Source organism: Drosophila pseudoobscura, chromosome 3 (genome assembly GCF_009870125.1).
Source record: "Drosophila pseudoobscura strain MV-25-SWS-2005 chromosome 3, UCI_Dpse_MV25, whole genome shotgun sequence".
In the NCBI taxonomy this organism is placed as follows: domain Eukaryota; kingdom Metazoa; phylum Arthropoda; class Insecta; order Diptera; family Drosophilidae; genus Drosophila; species Drosophila pseudoobscura.
Window position 1 is genome coordinate 18967925 of NC_046680.1, and position 16848 is coordinate 18984772.

Consider the following 16848-nt stretch of genomic DNA (forward strand, 5'->3'; position numbering starts at 1 on the left):
TTGTTGAATCATTTCTTTATTCTATTGCAAAATCTGATAGTTAAGATTCGATTAATAATCCAGGAAAATGATCTTATTGTTGATGTTATATCCAAAGTTCGATGAAGAACTCAGTATAATGCCATCGGCGTAAACAATTTACCTGCAAAAAAGATATTTGTTTCATCCTTGATGAAAAACACAAAGGGTTGATTAGCGATGAAGGGAATAGCCTTCTCGTAGCCCGTCTCGACATAAGCTGAAATCAAAAGACTGTATCAGTATCACTTTCATATAAAACTCGTGACACTTTCTTACTCGGCGCAATAGGACACTCGTCAGGGCAGCCGCCATGTATCTCAATGGTTCCCTTATGTTTGAAAGCAGCCAGTCGGAGGTCTGGCTTCTTGCTGAGACCCGAGAAATCGGGATCGTGCAAGACGGTGGGCACGTTCAACCCATTTTCTAGCAGCCCTAGGAGGCTGGTCTCATACTCAATGCTGAATTGTGGCATTTGCATGAGAACAGGCCTAAGAGTAAAGTTTTCCGTGAGTTGAAGTAGATCATAGTTCTTGAAAAGCGTTTGTTGCAGCCACGAATAATCGTTGAGCCTCGTGGACATTATAATGACCAGACTGAGATTTCCCTCCTTGTAGGGTATTTCGATGCCGACAGCCCCCAAAGCAGGCAGCTCCCCACACCGCAGCCAATCGTATTTCCTGTACATGGTAGCGCGAAGAATGCGACCTGGTACTTGGAAGGGCTGCCGTTCGCTCATCCGTAGGAAAGGCTTCTCGAAATCTCCCCGGAAGTAGAAGCCGCTGGTTAAAGCCATGTTGGACGAGGAGCTAATGTCGGAGTCCCTCACAATGTCATCTACTTTGCGATCCGAGGCCGACTCAGTGTGGCTGCTAATGGACTTGGCCGCCCCCGTTGAGTGCTTAAAGTGCTTGTGCACGGCCGGGCTTTTCAGAAACCTTTTCGTTAAACTCTGATATTCGGACTTCAGTGGGTATTTTCTGTCCACGAAGAGATGAACGGGTATCCTCATGGTCGTGCCCTTCTTGCTTATCCTATATTTGATGTCTTTGAACTCCTCCAGTGCGTCGTTCTTGTTCTCCCCAACCAGCTGCAAGGCGATTTTCAGTTCTTGCGCTGTCTGCCCCTCAGCTCCGGCAAAGAGTAACGCCAGGGCGGCCCTAACGCCCACCGGAGAGATCACGAAATTTTGTCGATCGTTCTGTGCAGAAATTAGCGAAAAGAGTTTGCCGGATATGTAATCGGCATGGACCAAAGCCATTAGGCAGCCCAGAACTTAAAGGTAATAAAATATTAGATATATAGGAGAATCTGGAGAGAAGTCACAGGAAAACTTACTCGAAATTGGCCGGAGTAGCATCTTGAATGCACGAAAGTCACTCCACGAGTGGTTCGTATTCATTAGACTCGACTGTTATGGAGCCTGTTCTTCATACAGCCGCAACGAATGGTATTAAAGCCTGAAATTGGCTCTTATATAATCGCAATTGACATATGACTGTAGGAACTGTGGGACTGTGAGGTCGTTTGTCCTTTGTTACAAAAAAATCAAGCTTCAAGTTGAGAACAGTCCTCTTTGGCATGTCCCTGCCTTTGTTTCACACGACTTGGCCGGGGTTTCCACAAGTTTTCCATGCCCCTAAAGTTTGTTCAGTTGGAAAAAGGTATGCAAACGTGTTATTCTTCTTCCTGCAGTTAAATGAAGGCTGACCCCCCGGGTGACTCCCCGGATGCGGAGCTTCCTGGCTGACAATATTATTGAAAGCTCGACATTTAGATTGATGGCAATTGCAGTTGCTCAGCAATCCTCATTCGTTAACAATACGTGGTGCAGCGCTTTCTCCTCTTCAATCTATCCTGCACTTTCTTCTTTTTTCTATTTTCCTTAATTAAAAGTTTTGCCAAAAATTGTTGATTTTCGGCGAAGGGAAGAAGAAGATATTGTTGAAGAGCTGGCAAAATAAACGCAGAGTCTTGGAATGCATTTTAGTTTTCTTTTAGGTTACTTTCCTCTACCTATATTTTCCTTCTAGGGCGGGTACTTTCCTCCTCCCCGTGGCATACAATCGTGCAAAACTATTTCAATTTGGGCATTTCCCTTTTTTGTTTTGCTATCAAGTTGTAGGAGATTCGTGAGCTAAAAGAGCAGGAGATGGAACTCGTTGCAGACTTTAACTAGCACTCCCTTTCTTTAATCGTACTTCCCTATAATAACTGCATCAATTGGAGCTTCTGAAGTGATTAAATTTCTGTTAATCCCATCAATCAATACGTTCTGCTCTTTCCACTTGAAATACCCCTTTTCTCAGGGTATTACTTGGCCATCGGCTTCATCAATTCAGCTCCCTCCTGAGCACCTGATGGCAGGTTGTAGGTTGTAGACAATTGGAAATAGTCCTCCCACTCTGTGAAGCTATCGTTGCACCCCTACCAACATCACTCCATCTCTACTGTTCTTCCGAGTCGAACTGTAAATTATGCATACAAATTAGAAACTACCGTTCGTTGTGGAGGGGATGACGTAAACACACTCGTAGAAATGTTGAATAATAACATTAATGAAAACAATGCACAAGCTGGGAAAGAGACGTAGGACCGTGTGAGAGTGAGCGGGGAGAGGTGAAGTGTGAGACAAGGGGATCGAGAAGGACAAACAGCTGCCGGAAGCAAAGGCAAGCAGAAAATTAAACAGAACAAAGCAGAGTGAACAGACAAGCAAAAGCATGGCAGATGGCGACAAGATAAACACACAAACACACACATGCACACACTCACACACACACACACTCACGGTCTCCCACACAGTTACTCATATATAGTACGGTGTACAATTATGTACATGCACGGAAGCTGCAAGAGCAGCAACAGCAGAAGCTTTGACAACAATCACAGTAAGCGCCAAAAGAAAAACAACAAGAGAGTAGCATAAATACCTATCAATTCGATGCTTAGCAACGTCACATTAAATATAAGAGAAAGGACAGAAAACAGGACTTCCGAAGGTTCATATACCCTTAAAGAACGATAGTTCCAATGAAAGATATACTAGGGTAAGACCAGCTAATTGATTTTTAACTTTCAGCGAGCATTTTAAGAAACAACACAGCTGTTCGTATACAATAGCTATTGTCTTAATTTGAAGAATGATCTTGGGATCAAATATTGATACGTTTCCTGCAGAAAAGTAAGACACAATGACGAATAGAGTATGTACATAATTTACTGGCTAAAAACGATTCTCTATCTGCTCTACAAATACCTCAAATGGATCATAATATCCTCTTTCAAGGGTACAACAAAGAGGAGCAAAAAAAGAACTAAATCTCATCAGCTTTCACATCTGTTTGTTGAGTAAGCACAAAATAAAAGCAACAAAAGATGTAAATACTGCTGGAAAAAGTAGGAGAACAAATGAAACATTTTGGCATCCTGGAAAGTTGAAAGAGACACAAAGTTTGGCTAGAATATTCTGTATGCTGGCCGAAAGAGCTCTGTTACCATGTGTGCGTGGAGTGATTATTTTTGCATGTTAACCAATTCTATCTATTGTGCTTGCCACAAAAGATACACATTCTGTAAACTGTAAACCTCTCTAAGCGATTCTTAAAGTACACAATTTTTGTATAAAATCAGAGAAATTCAGAGAAAATTACCAACTTTTGTTCTAGAAGAAATGAAAAATAGAAGGAGCAGATATGAATGTGTGGATACTCGTAAAAAGAACCATAGTGGGTGTCCCAAGCACTTGCGTTTCGTTGATTTATATTCAACATAAAGAAACTTTCAGCTTCTAGAAACCATCAAATACCATCTGAAACCGCACAAAACTCTTTCATCATACGGCTCATACCTGAATCATTCACTCCTTGCAGCAACTCTTTCATTTTGCAGCCCTGCGGTTTGGTTAGCCGCATTTTTGACTGTCCCACAAATGAGACATGAATCCTCGTTCGCCCCAGCATATAGCCCCCCAACTTGTATCCAATCAAAGTCACCTTTGTGGCTGGGTTAGGCAGGCAAAAGCCGTTTCACTTATTCATCGGCAACCGCAAATCTTTTATTTGACTTTTGGCAACTCCAACGCGGCATGACTTTTACTTTGGGACACACTTTTTGCCACCAAAAAGCAAGGAAAGAAGGGGTTTGGTTTTCTTCCAGAGGGGGTCCTAGGTGAGATGGCATTTTGGTTTGCCAAAGTTTTTTAATTAATTAGGGGAAAAGTCTAAGTTGAAAGTTGCGGCAATTAAATGTGAGTTAAAGTCACCAAAGAAAATTGTCAAAAAAAAGAAAATGTTATACAAAAAGATGGAGGACAACAGAGAGAGAGAGAGAGAGAGAAAGAGAGAATCAAAAGGAAAATATTTAATAAGTCTCCAAAATATATGACGCAGTCACGTTTTTTCTGCTGGGGGTTCGCCAGGGGAAAGCAGGAGCAGATGACGGTCGCAGAGGCACACACATGTCCCGACAAAGTGTGCACACATGTGTATTGTATATGTGAGATATGGGGATACACTCGTATATGTTTATATGGTGTGCTTACACTGTGCTCAACAAATATGCGCCTAATAATGCCTCAAAGATGGGGACGGGCATGGAGAGCTGCCCCATGTGCCCCGCCAAAGGCTTAAAATATTTGCACGTAAAATGTTTGGCGGAAAATCTCAACGGAGACGCAGGCAGCGAGTCAGAGGGAGACAGCACTCAAAGCCAAAGAGATAGCCACACATACATGCATACATACATACGTGTACATGGCTCTTGTCATAACGCAGCTGTTGCGTCCGTTGTTTCACATGGCGTATTCGTAATGCCTTTTGAAAATGCCATAAGCATGTGCCTTTAATGGCATCATTTTGCCTTTTGGCGAAATGAAAATGCCTGCAAAGTGTCAAAAGTTGATGGTTTTATTGCCTTCTTATTGCATTTAAAAATTAACATATGAAAATGCAAATTATTTGTATGATATCTTTTGGCCAAAACATTATCCAAAAGGATAAGTATACAGGTTTCTTTGTGCTTAACGAACCAAGAGCTTAACTAAATTAATCAGCAAATTTATGCAGGTAACGGCAGAAACCCACTCAGACCAAGTCCTAATTTATTAATTAGTGATTCGTTAGTGTTACGCACTTTGGTTTTTCCCACTTTCAGCCCCCATCTCCAAGGAGATATAATCCACAAAAATACAGAAAAAAAAGTGGCAAAGTGTCGCAGGTAGAAGTAAAACAGAAAGAGAAACAGAAACACATGCCATGGAATGCAAACATGGGAGACTCCCAGGTGGCACAGCGTTTACCTGGGGCTTAATTAAAATAAATAGACACATGCTACTGCTGCCTCCGCCTGCGTCCCGACTCATTCCGCATCCTTGATGTGGTGCCTCCGCCTCGTTATTATGCAGCGAGCATGTTTGGCATTAACCAATATAAGTAGTCGGTTCTGCCAATTTCCATAAGTCAACAGGGAGGCTGCTAGCAGGGCGGGAAACCAAAACGAAGTCAGCAATTAAAAGCGTTGTTCATCATGCGGACAGAGCGGACTCGGCGGACACGCTTCTGCGGTTAGTTTGCGGCTAGCACTGGCTAAATATTTTCCCTCGCCCTGAGATCCTCTCTTCTTTCCTGGCGGATTACCCGTATTCAAATCAGTTGCAACGCCCAATTAATGTAAGCGGACACAATGTTGCATACTAATGAGGCAGGAGACGATTCCGACGCCGAGACGACACCCAAATGAACATGGAAATAAAGATGTGCAGAACGATGTTTGATACATTCTCCTAGGCTCCTGCTTCTACCTTCTGCTCCTGGTGCTGTCGCTCTTCAGGCTTTGAGTTTGTTTGCCGCAGAGATTGCGGGTTTTGATTTTTGAATTAAGAATAAAAGGAGTGAGGGCTGAATAATAATGTAAATTTAAGACGCAAACAATAAATTTGTGGAGTTTCAGGGATAGTTTGAAAGGATAAATGGGGTTTTGTATTTTTGTATCGTAGCAATTTCATCAAGAAATCTCACTTTCATTAAAGATGAATAACTTCGACATGTACATACATGTAAATTCAAGAGCTTTTCTCGTTTTCTCTACTTACCCAAAAATAAATGCCAGGAAAAACATTTCTGTCTGTTCCTTTATGCTTGGATTATTTTTCCGAGAGCTTAGAGATGGATGAGAAATGGATGTCTCAGGTTTTTTTCTGCTAATATCTTGAAAGCCCTGAAATCTAATTAAAGAGAATTTTTACGATTTTCCCACTGTATTAAGCCTGTTACATCCAATTAGAAATCTCGTTATGTAATAAAAGTGGAATAATTAAAGCAGCAGCAGAAGAATTTATATCTCCTCCGTGCCCTCAGAAGTTATGTTCTTCCCATAAGTTTTTTGTTGCCTGACAAATGATAATGTAATGTCATCATATATTACGCATACGCCAAGGGTCTCTCTCCTTCTCGGCAGCTCAATTACAAAAACTTATAACTTTCAGTTTGGCAAAAAGCAAAAAGAAATAAAGCAAAGTGGAGCGACGACTTCAGAACAGAGTCGAACAGAGCCCCGCACTCGTTACTAATGAAACTTAAAGATGGCGCCGCCGGAAAAGGGAAAAGAAGCGAGAGAAAGGAGCAGGAGGGCAACGTTAAGAGCAGGGATATGAGTATGTAGTGCAAATGAAAGTTTTTCCGAAACAAGCTAAGATTATGCCATGTTAAGGAACGGCCAAAGTACTTGGGAGTAGATTCGGGCTGTACAGAAGAGCAGGGGGCGAGCGACAAACAAAAGATTAGTGTCTCTGGGGCTGCAATCGCTTTCTGGTCTTCCTCCCACATTTGCCGAAATTAAACAATGTAAAGTTTTGGTTTGTGCCACCAGGCCCCGACAAAAAGAAACTTTCCCAGAACTATCCTCCTTCTGATTCTGATTCTGCTTCTGCTCTTTCTGCTGTCCACCACATGTCAGGACCGAGTATGTAACTCAATTAGTTTTCCCGCCCAACTCCTTGAAAATCACCCTCTCATACTTACTCGTGTACACACGCACTAACCAAATCCTCTGGCAAAAACTTTATATGTAATACAATGATGTTGTTCTTGCAACCAAGTTGCGCATCCATTCATCCAGGCATCCATCCGAGCATCCATCCCCCACTCAATGGCAATCGCCAATCGAGTTCTCTTGAGCGTTTCAATTATATGATTCGAGTGGCTTCGACAGAGTCGGGGCCCAAACTGTTATAGCCAGTGGAGAGCCCTTCAGGAGTCGCCACCGCAGTCACATATAAATTTCAAGTAATTGCTTTCGCCCTTCAACAAAAGTCGAGTCAAAGTTGTTGCAAGTAATTGCCATCTAATTGCTTATTGAAATTTTGTTCCCCCTTTTGGCTGTTGGCTGTTGTTCCGCTGGATCTTCTGAAAAGTTGAAAAGAAAGAGAAAGAATTAAGAGGCGGAGATGGTTCAAGTCAAATCAAACAGATTCATCAGAGCAAAAGACTGAAATAAGAAATTACAACGAAGGGAGATCCGAGTTTTTTTTTAATCTCTTTTGGAGTGCCAAAATGTTATATCTTGGCTCCAAGTTTTATTGAAAGTTATAGAAACTACACTAGGTACAACTAAGTAAATTGCTCAACTTCAAAAGTGTTCATTCAGGTTTCTACCGCTTAAATTTAAGCGGATTCTCGGAAAATCTTGTGTTCTTCGGAAATTCCTAACGTTCGATTTTTTATCTCTACCATTATGTAAAGACACTGACTCATGTGCCCATCGATCTCTTCTGGCAGCAGTCCTAGCCCCAAAAAGGATAAAGGAAATCGAAAGCTCTTCACTTTATTGAATCCATTTCTGTTGTTACTTTCAATTGATTGATTTTATTTGGCTTTGCCTTAAAGTAGCCAAATAACAAGTTAAAGTCCAGGCTAAGCGGAAGATTGATGGACACATTAAGTGGGGGCTAGGGAACGGGAATGGGGATGATAGTGCCCTCGCCCCGCTCTTTGGCGCCAGAAAGCTTTCGCCAGTGAAGCGGAAATCACACAAAGATTTGCCCATATAAATGTCTACTTTGGCTTTGGCCTGATCCATTTCCTGATTTCCTTATTTGTTGGTTCGTCTGTGGGTTTTCCAGAGATGGCTGCTACTGTGGGCCCGCTCTTACAGTGGGGTGTTGCTGTTGTGTCGACCACATTAACCGGAAGCGCCTGGCAGGCGCAAACTTATGCAAACTAAGGCGGAACAAAAACTTGGCCGAAGAAAGAGGCGACTAAGAAGCAATCTCCCCGGCTGGACCAAGGCGATGTCTGATGGCCGATGTCCGAGGTTTTTATGCCAGCGGCCACGACACAGCAAAAAAAAAAATGAGGCAAAGATGCCAGTGCAGTGGGTGGCAGGCGTTGAAAATGTCCAAAGCCTTTGGTGGCAAGCCCCCCTCTCGGATGGATGGTCGCCTTATTGTACAAAGTGTTGACTTTATATCCTTCATTTAGTGGACATAAAAAGGATATTATTAAAAGCTTAGAAAAGTAGCCATTTCCTCGGCTCTTCCTCTCCTCCTCTTCATTTTCCTTGTCATTGCATTGCACAAAATACATAAAATATTAGATGACTTGAAAAGGAATACAATACAAACTGATTTGGTGGCTCCCAGAGGCTCCCACCATTGACCAAACTGACCAAAAAGGAGACAATGAGAGTGGTTCCTCCTATCCTAACATCCTATCCTTCTCTCCATCCCCCGCTAGCCTTTGTTTTTTCGGCTGCTTTTTGGTTGCGGCTCATTTGTCTTTTATGATGTTGGCCCTGTTCTCCGGAGGAGTGGGACGAAAAAAGTTCTTGCCAAAAGAGGAAAAAAAACCGTTCGTAAAAGGTCCATTATAATTATAAATGAGTTTAGCGCCCATAATACTTTTTATTCCCTTTGTCAATGGCTGCCCCTGATACTCGTGCCACCCATCCCTAAGGGAATCTCTCTGTCAAATTGACTGCCACATTTTAATGAGTCAGTAAAAATTGTTGGCCCAGTTATGAGAGGACAATCGGGAAATGGCCAGAAATTGACAAAGAAATGATAATTTTTGTATTCAGACTGCTTTCTGGTAAATATTTATGCTTCCTTTTGACTTCGGATTGGGTTTTGTTCTTTTTATGTTGTCTGTAATGTTATTTGGGGCTAATGATATCTGAAGACAATGTAGATATTTTTATGTAGTATTTGTTTGGAATATCCCGAACTGGGTAGACTGCTTAGGCCAATAAAATCTCACATTTATGTTAAGATTTTCAGTAAAATTTAAAGAAAAACATTGACAATTACCACAACTTCAAAACTCTTATTTTTTTCACGGATATTTTCCCAATAATTTTGATAAAGAGCTTGTATATATGTAAGTCCTCTCCATAGTTAGCATCTACAGATGCATTTGGTTCATTTTCATTGCGATTAAAGCTGGCATTTGGTCCATATACTTCGAGTATCCCTTTCAGACAATCACATATGTGCCGCTAAAGGAAGGAAGGATGTCGCTTCTGCTTCTGTTTTTGTGTCTGTGTGTGCAATATCCTTTTCAGGACTCGTTCTGGTGGACGGGGAAGTCCCTTTATTTGGGGCTGCAGCAATGCGTGTATAATTGCTCAGACAATGAGCAATTGTTTTTCATTTTCCATTTTCCATTTGCCATTTTTCCCCCCTTGTTTGCTTGTTGATTGCTGCGGCTCCCTGCTTGGAGCTGTAGCCGTTCGTTCCCCCCAATTGTTGGCTGCCCCTTCTTTGTGTGCCTTTTTGTTTTTTTGAATTTTTCCACATTGTTTGCATACATTTTGCAGTCAGTGGTCGAGCTGGTGTCCGTGTATTTGTTATGCAAAAAGGCCTCAAAGCGTTTTTACTCGATACGAGATGGTTTCCACCCCGAATATATTGTATCCACGAGTTTGCCATTTTTCCAAGCAAATTAGTTTACAAAGGACTGTCGTTCGGGACTACCCCTCTGATGTCCCTTCTGCACCCCTCTGTTGATCCCCCTTCTGTGGGCCTTTCGAACCAAATTGAAAATGCATTTTAAAGCAGACGCCGACGGTTGGCCGCTGGCTAGAAATTATTTCATATACGATATTCCAAGTTTATTTACGCTTATTGTTTGGCCAGACATTCGGGGAATGGGGCAGGCATCCAAATACTATAGGCTGTTCCGGGAAAAGTAGAGAAGGGGCCTGTCCATAATTAAGTGCCGAAATTGGCCACACTTTGGCGGGGCATGGTGTGGTGTGACATGGTGTGCGGATTGAGTGACCTCGCCGTCGGAGGATGATGTCTGCTACCCACAGATCCCCGCAATTAGTTGGCCATTAAAACAGTCCGCCAGATAAACTACAGAAGGATACGACATCGGGGTATATCTCAAATTAGTTGCACTTATCCTACAGTCTTCCCGCGGCAACGCCTCTCGCCCACGTCGCGTTCCAATCAAGCCACGTTTTATGACTCAATAGGCCCTCAATGCTCCCCGCTACCAGCACAGCCACAACGGTAGTCGTACGGAGTAGTGTAGTAGTGCAACAGACAAACTTGCCACACAGCCACAATCCACAATTCTCCACTAATTTCAGCGCTATAAAAGTTCTGTTTGTCGGCCATAAATGTCAGAGACAGAAGGCAAGCGACCGCGGAACATCGGGGGAGGGGGGGAATAGGTAATGAAGTCTCGCGTGTTTCATTAGTTGCGAATTATGACGATGTGGCTGCGAGGTATGGGCCTTGCCACATCGTGACTGCCACACTCCTGTCTGGGCGATGTGACAAATTTGGTTTTATTTTCGTACTGCCACAGACGAACCCCATACAGATACAGATTCTGTGCCAGGGGACGGCGAGGCAACATGTGCAACATTCATACATACTCGTACATACAAATGCAGTTGCAGGAGAAGGAAGAGATACGAGTACTTTTGTAGCAAAATGGTCATGTGGCAACTTTAATTATGTTTGCGTTTTGTATTCAACTGAAAATTAATTCCTTTCCGTGTTTTCAAGAGGCGGCATGCACTGAGAACATTTGAGTGAAAGTCTTTACCACACAATGAGTGGAGGTCTGCAAACAAAAATTAAATAAATTAAATAATAATAATTAAATATTAAATTTCTTAGGATTTAACTCAAAAGGGTTTAAAATATTAAGAGATGTTACTAAAGTTTTTCACAAAAATAACCCATTGTATTCGCAGTGCTTTCAACAAAGTCATTGCTGACAAGAGACCAAAGAAATTACTTCTCTTAGTTGCCATCACCATCGCCTTCGTCATGAACATCAGCAATGCCATGACTTCGTCTTGGTCTTGGTCTTGTTTCGTTCCCCCATCACCATTAGACATCTACGGCGTCTACTCAGGGGCGTATCAGATGTGACAGCTTGGAAAGAAGTCAGAGCTATAGACATGGACACAGACATACTGTGTGCACTGTTCACATGCGTAAGAGTGTATGCGGGGGGCGTTCGCAGACAATCAGAATTCAAATGGAATAACGTACGACGAGGTATGCTCGCTCGGATGATGACGAGACATTTGAACATTTTTCCCGTTCAAGTTGCATTTACTGGGAGTCTGGGCGGCTGCCTCCTCCCCACTAGGGGCTCCCACTTGCTGTCTCCACTTTGCTTTTGTGTATTTTGAGTTGCTTAAAACGACGACAACTATATCCACACATGCGACATGACGGAGTGATGCCTTCAGAAGAGGCTTGCTTCTACGGACTACGGATAAATGCTGATGTTTCTTTGTTAATTTCCATGCTGGTGCTCAAATGTTTTGTGCTTGTGACAAATGTTGAGCTTGTACAATTGCCTGTGCCTACTACCCCAAGCCCCCGCTAAAGGTGTTGCATAAGAACGTTTGTCTTTGAGTTACATGCAACAAATTTTGTCTGCAATTAATTTGTTGGGGGGGGGGGAACGACAATCTTCGACAATCGACAAAGAAAGCGAGAGACAGCTGAAGGCATTACAGAGCTATAGGAATTTCAATAAATATCCCATGGCAAAAGACTACTGCTGGTCTATCTGTATCCCCTTACAGATATGGTCTTGTGCCGTAAGTACTTCTATTTAAAGATTTCTCGAGCTCCTCTCCACGTACCGTAGTCCCCCATTTCAAGTGTCATTCAAGGCACAGCACAGCCCAGCACGCCCTGCACTTAATTACAAAACAGCGTGGGTGGTTTTTGTCGGGAAAAACGAGATTTCGGAAAATCGGGATCTCCCCGCTGCTTCAGGATGGCGGGGTCACATCTTTTTTCGATTAAAAAGTTTCGAGAGTCGCAAGGCAATTGTCAGTTACATCCACTTAACCTGCTGGCTGCTGTCTTTTGGCGAACGAACGGAAAATTTTACGACAGATTAACGAACGATTAACGGTGTAACGTGGCACTTGCCACCCGGCACGTGCTCAGCTTTGGAAAGCCATTCTCTTTCCTCGGCGCCCCCAGGGTGTAGGCGATGGCGACGGCGACGTTTGCTAGGAATTTATATTTCACAGGTGATTTGTCGCATAAAATTCGAATAATTCATAAGAGCGCAAAAATAACAAGGAGGGAACGGCACCACCTCTGGTGACGGTACTCATCCCCTGCACAACCGCACTGCCAGAACGCCAAAAAGTATGCCCCGAAATGCCGCAAAGTTGGCGTCGACGGCAACGCGGCGTATGCGTGCTAAAAACTTTTTTGTCAACGGAACAGGGCGCTTCCCACTGAGAAGAAGTGGGGTGTGGAGAGGGAGAGGGAGTGCGAGGAAGAGTGGTGTGGTAAGGAAGAGAGTTTGTCATTTCATTTGTTTGACTCGCTCTTGCTGCCCCTTCCTGGTAGCCTGTTTTCCGTGCGCCCCTTTTCAACATTTTGGTCACATTCTACCCGCATTTTTTTTCCGGTTTTTCCTGTTGATTTTTTTTTGTTGAATGTTGGTTTTCTCGTGTATATCTAACAATTCGAAAATTGTATCTTAAGCGGGCGTAACTTGTATACGGATGGATTTGTATCTGCTATCCGTTTTAGCGGTTGACTTTTGATGGCTTTTTTATGCGGGTTTGAAGAGAGCCCCTCCCCATTGGCAAAGGTTAGGTCGATTACAGAGGTTAGAGATGTCACCCTATACAGGAGATTTTTCTTTTTTGTCTCTAATTATTTGCTTTCCCCTTCTCTTTCGTGCAAGTTCAAGCTTACTTTAACCAGAGTAATAAATTTGCCTTGGGCGGAATCTCTGCCGTTTTTTATTTGCCTTTTTATATCTCAATTTCCATTTTTCGCCTTCCGATTTGTATGTTCTTTCCTCTCATGCTGTTTTTTGTTGAGGCTTTTTCTCTGCTTTCTGCCTCTTTGAACTGCAATTAAGATCGCTTCCACTCATCGGCGGCAACTGTTGGCCTTGTCGCTTTGCTTTTGCTGCCTGTGGATACAATCAAGGTGTTACAAAGAAAAGGTGTTGCTCAGCAGTGCCAGCCCAAAGTATGTCAAAACAAGGTGAGCTTAGGACAAAGACTTGTAATTGCTAATTTTGTAATAGTTGCCAATTTTTGTAGCTGCTCAGTACCTTGTATAAATATGACTTGTGGTATTTCTTGGTTTCGCTCATACTCTCTTCTTTCACTGCCTTGAATATTCTTCCCTTGCATCTGCTGACTGCGCTGTCGCTGCCTGTGCGGACTGCTCTGCTGTCGTTTCATTTGCATTCTTATCGCCGCCTCTCTGCCGCGTTTAAATGTCGCCAGCATGAAACTTTTTTCCTTTCCAACCATTCACATATACATATGTATGTGTGTTTGCACTCACTCTCTTACTCAAAAGCTCTGCCAATTTTTTGTTGTTGAATTTAAAATGTTTCTTCTCATGTTTATCTTCTGTCACATGTGCGTATCACTGCTCTCGCTCTTGTTAGCCTCCTCTTTTTTTCCCATTTCTCTAGCTGTTGATTTTTGATACATGAAGGGTCCCTGCGGTGTTGTTTGCCTTGGTGGGAAGTGGGAGTTGGGTAGGAAACTGCGAAAGGTGACTGTGATTCCTCTCCTTTGCTGGTTTCAGCATTTCAAATTTCTGCGAATTTTAACATCCAGTATTTCGAGAGGACACGGGTATATCGGATTCCTGAAAGTGAATGTAACATCTTTCCATACATGAGCGGAAAAAGAGGGTATCTTGTCTGATTTTCTAATTAAATAATTCCATATAAAATACATTAAAAGTTTGAAATATTCTCGAAAATGTGTAGTATCGTATATTTCTAGGTATTGGAAATTCGACTATAGACTCCCGAACCTCTTGGGGATAAGTCAACGTATGTGGGTGGGTGCGTGGATGGTTTGAAATCTGTCAAGCGAGTCGGATATCTTGGGTGCTGCTGTGTAATCAAGACTCGCGGAAGGAAACATGCCCAACGGCTAGGAATCAGAGGCGGAAAGTCTTCCCCCAGCCTTCTGATAAAGGATTTGATAAGGGAATGTCAGAATGACATACGAATTAGATGCTAATGATGGGACTGCCGGGGATTACCCCTGATGAAGAGTCATTTGTGGAATTTTAAGCTTACACAGACACGAATGCTGCTGCCCCGCAAAATTGCTTTACTTTCACTTCAAAAGGCGGTTTCCCCATCTCCATACCGTCTGAGCCTGGAAAATGTTTACGAAATGTTGATCCAATGAAAATCCGGCCGAACCGAAAGTCAATTCATTTCCAGCAAATTGTTATTTCAATTGTCAGCACCTCCTTCTGGGCCACACGCTGTCTGACTTCTGTATCTCTATGGCCCACTTGCTCCACTTCTCCCGGGTGCCTCGTCCTGTGTACAACATACCAGTACCATAGGCAGTTAATTTTGTGCTTGTGACTGCAATAAATTTTAAAAGCACATTTCCAATGAAAGAACCGAACTGAAAATCAAATGAAACGAAACGAAACGGAAAACAATTTTCTGCAATTTCACTAAAACGACATACCAATTGTAGTGTACGGGAGGAAAGTGGGGGTCGCAGAGTGGACCCAATGACACACATGTGTACATATGTGCCGTTCCTGGACAACAATCGAGAATCGATGGAAGCTCGGACTCTGCTCTCGGGACGCAGTGCACTTTTAGCCCCAGCGACAGCCACAATTGACGACAAATGAAATTGTTGTTGGCCAAAGTGCAGCGTTTAAGGAGCACACACTCGGACAAACTCACACACACTCAAATATGTAGCTACAGGACCCTGCATTTACTTAGCTTTCCATATTCAGTTTTATGACACTTTTTATAGTCATTTTAAAATTTATGTAAATACGGTCTAGGTATTGACCACTAAGAGGGGGAGTAGAATTAATTTGAGTGGAAATTGCTGAAGGTTGAAATGCATGAAATTATATTTGAATGAAACTTGAATGCTAGAAAACACACACAATTTCATTGTTTGAAATGTTGAGACAAAAATGTTTTATTTTCTGTGTAACTTCGTGAAATTTATTGGTTATTTGAAAACTATGATTTTAATTTCGTATTTTGTCTGTTCTATCTGCAACAAAGGAACCTGGTCGGCTGAGAAACCCCTGACTTGAGCTACACTTGCCTACAGAGAAGGACAGGCACAAGTGAGAGAGCCAGGTTGATTTTGTTTAATTAATTGAGGGGCAGTGCGTTTGGGCAGTGCTTTTGTGTGTTCGGAGGGAGGCGCAACGAGGCAAACATTTGTTTTAATTATTATGAAATGCAAATTGCATAATTAAAAATGTTAAATTCATTTTAATTTTTAATTACAATTAATTTGAGGCCGCCTGCTGCAGAGAGTAAAATGATTTCCGATGAAACGAAAGATGTAAAACGGGGAAATGAGTGTGTATGGATGGTTTAATTGGTATCCGCGGAATGCCCATTAAACAGAGGAATCCCTGATCCTATACACATAGAAATCATGTCAAAAATTTGAAATTGCCTTGAAAAATCCTCTTATCAAAGTGATTTTTCGCAGCACTGCCCAATGCTTGATGATGGATGGTGCATGTGAAGCAATCAAATGGTCGTAATGTCATCCACACCCGCCATAAGTGGATACACCCACACACACACTACCAGTAGCACAGGACACACAACCACTCACATATGACAGGAAACGAGGAGTAGGACGATGGATGATGATGATGAGTCACTTTGGTCACGAAGCTATTTTTCCGCTTGATTACACGATAAATGAAAATCAAACGTTTGATTGCTTAATGCCATGGACTTAGGGTCATCTGCAACACCACCTACCAAAGCCACCACCCACTCCGGAACTCCAGAAGGGCTGCAACTTTGCGAAAGTATAAGCGTCCAGAGGGATAGAGGTAGAGGACGAGATAGAGAGAGAGGGAGTCACATGGCAGAGGCAACATTTCAATTATTTATATGCTCGTTTGTCGCCTCTTCTTGCACCACCCCCTAAGCATTGGGGTGGGGACATGTGTGAGTGTCTGCGCACGTGTCTGATAACCCAATGGATGCTCCAACACTTGACTGCTTTCTCTCACTTCTATTACCACTTCCACTTCTATCTCCAGTTATCATTTATTTCCTTTGGACTTTGACTGATTTTCTGATAGTTGAGTGCGTTCTCTGGCCACAGTGAGAGCTTAAAGTTATTGCCCAGTTCCAGTCCAACACCTCTTTGAAGGAGCGTTGAGGTTGTAGGTTGCTTTCGTACTTTGATTGATTTGTTAATCTCAAAACGAAATACAAATTAAAAGCTTTTTGTTTTGCCACGAGCCCAAGACAATCCCAGTGCCATCCTTCTGCGAGGACTCTACCTAAACCGCTTATGTTAATTAAATTTTCGGGGCTATTCAAT

General features: G+C 42.6%; 1 protein-coding gene across 1 annotated transcript; it reads right to left on the bottom strand.

The window, feature by feature from the left end:
• LOC6898830 (serine protease inhibitor 42Dd-like) lies at positions 1-1465 on the bottom strand. Its single transcript, XM_002138767.3, has 3 exons — positions 1357-1465; positions 298-1293; positions 1-238 (listed from the first exon to the last, which is right to left on the bottom strand). Exons 1-3 carry the CDS (start codon positions 1418-1420, stop codon positions 111-113), a joined length of 1188 nt encoding a protein of 395 aa, XP_002138803.3. The 5' UTR covers positions 1421-1465; the 3' UTR covers positions 1-110.
• Between the last annotated feature and the right edge of the window lie 15383 nt (positions 1466-16848).

What these genes read in the sequence shown, in the direction of transcription:
- LOC6898830 (XM_002138767.3), bottom strand. Translation starts at nt 1,420, where the DNA reads ATGAATACGAACCACTCGTGGAGTGACTTTCGTGCATTCAAGATGCTA. An exon ending in GCTACTCCGGCCAATTTCGA is followed by an intron (nt 1,294 to 1,356) that starts GTAAGTTTTCCT and finishes ATTACCTTTAAG; the next exon opens with TTCTGGGCTGCCTAATGGCT. An exon ending in CGAGTGTCCTATTGCGCCGA is followed by an intron (nt 239 to 297) that starts GTAAGAAAGTGT and finishes TTTTGATTTCAG; the next exon opens with CTTATGTCGAGACGGGCTAC.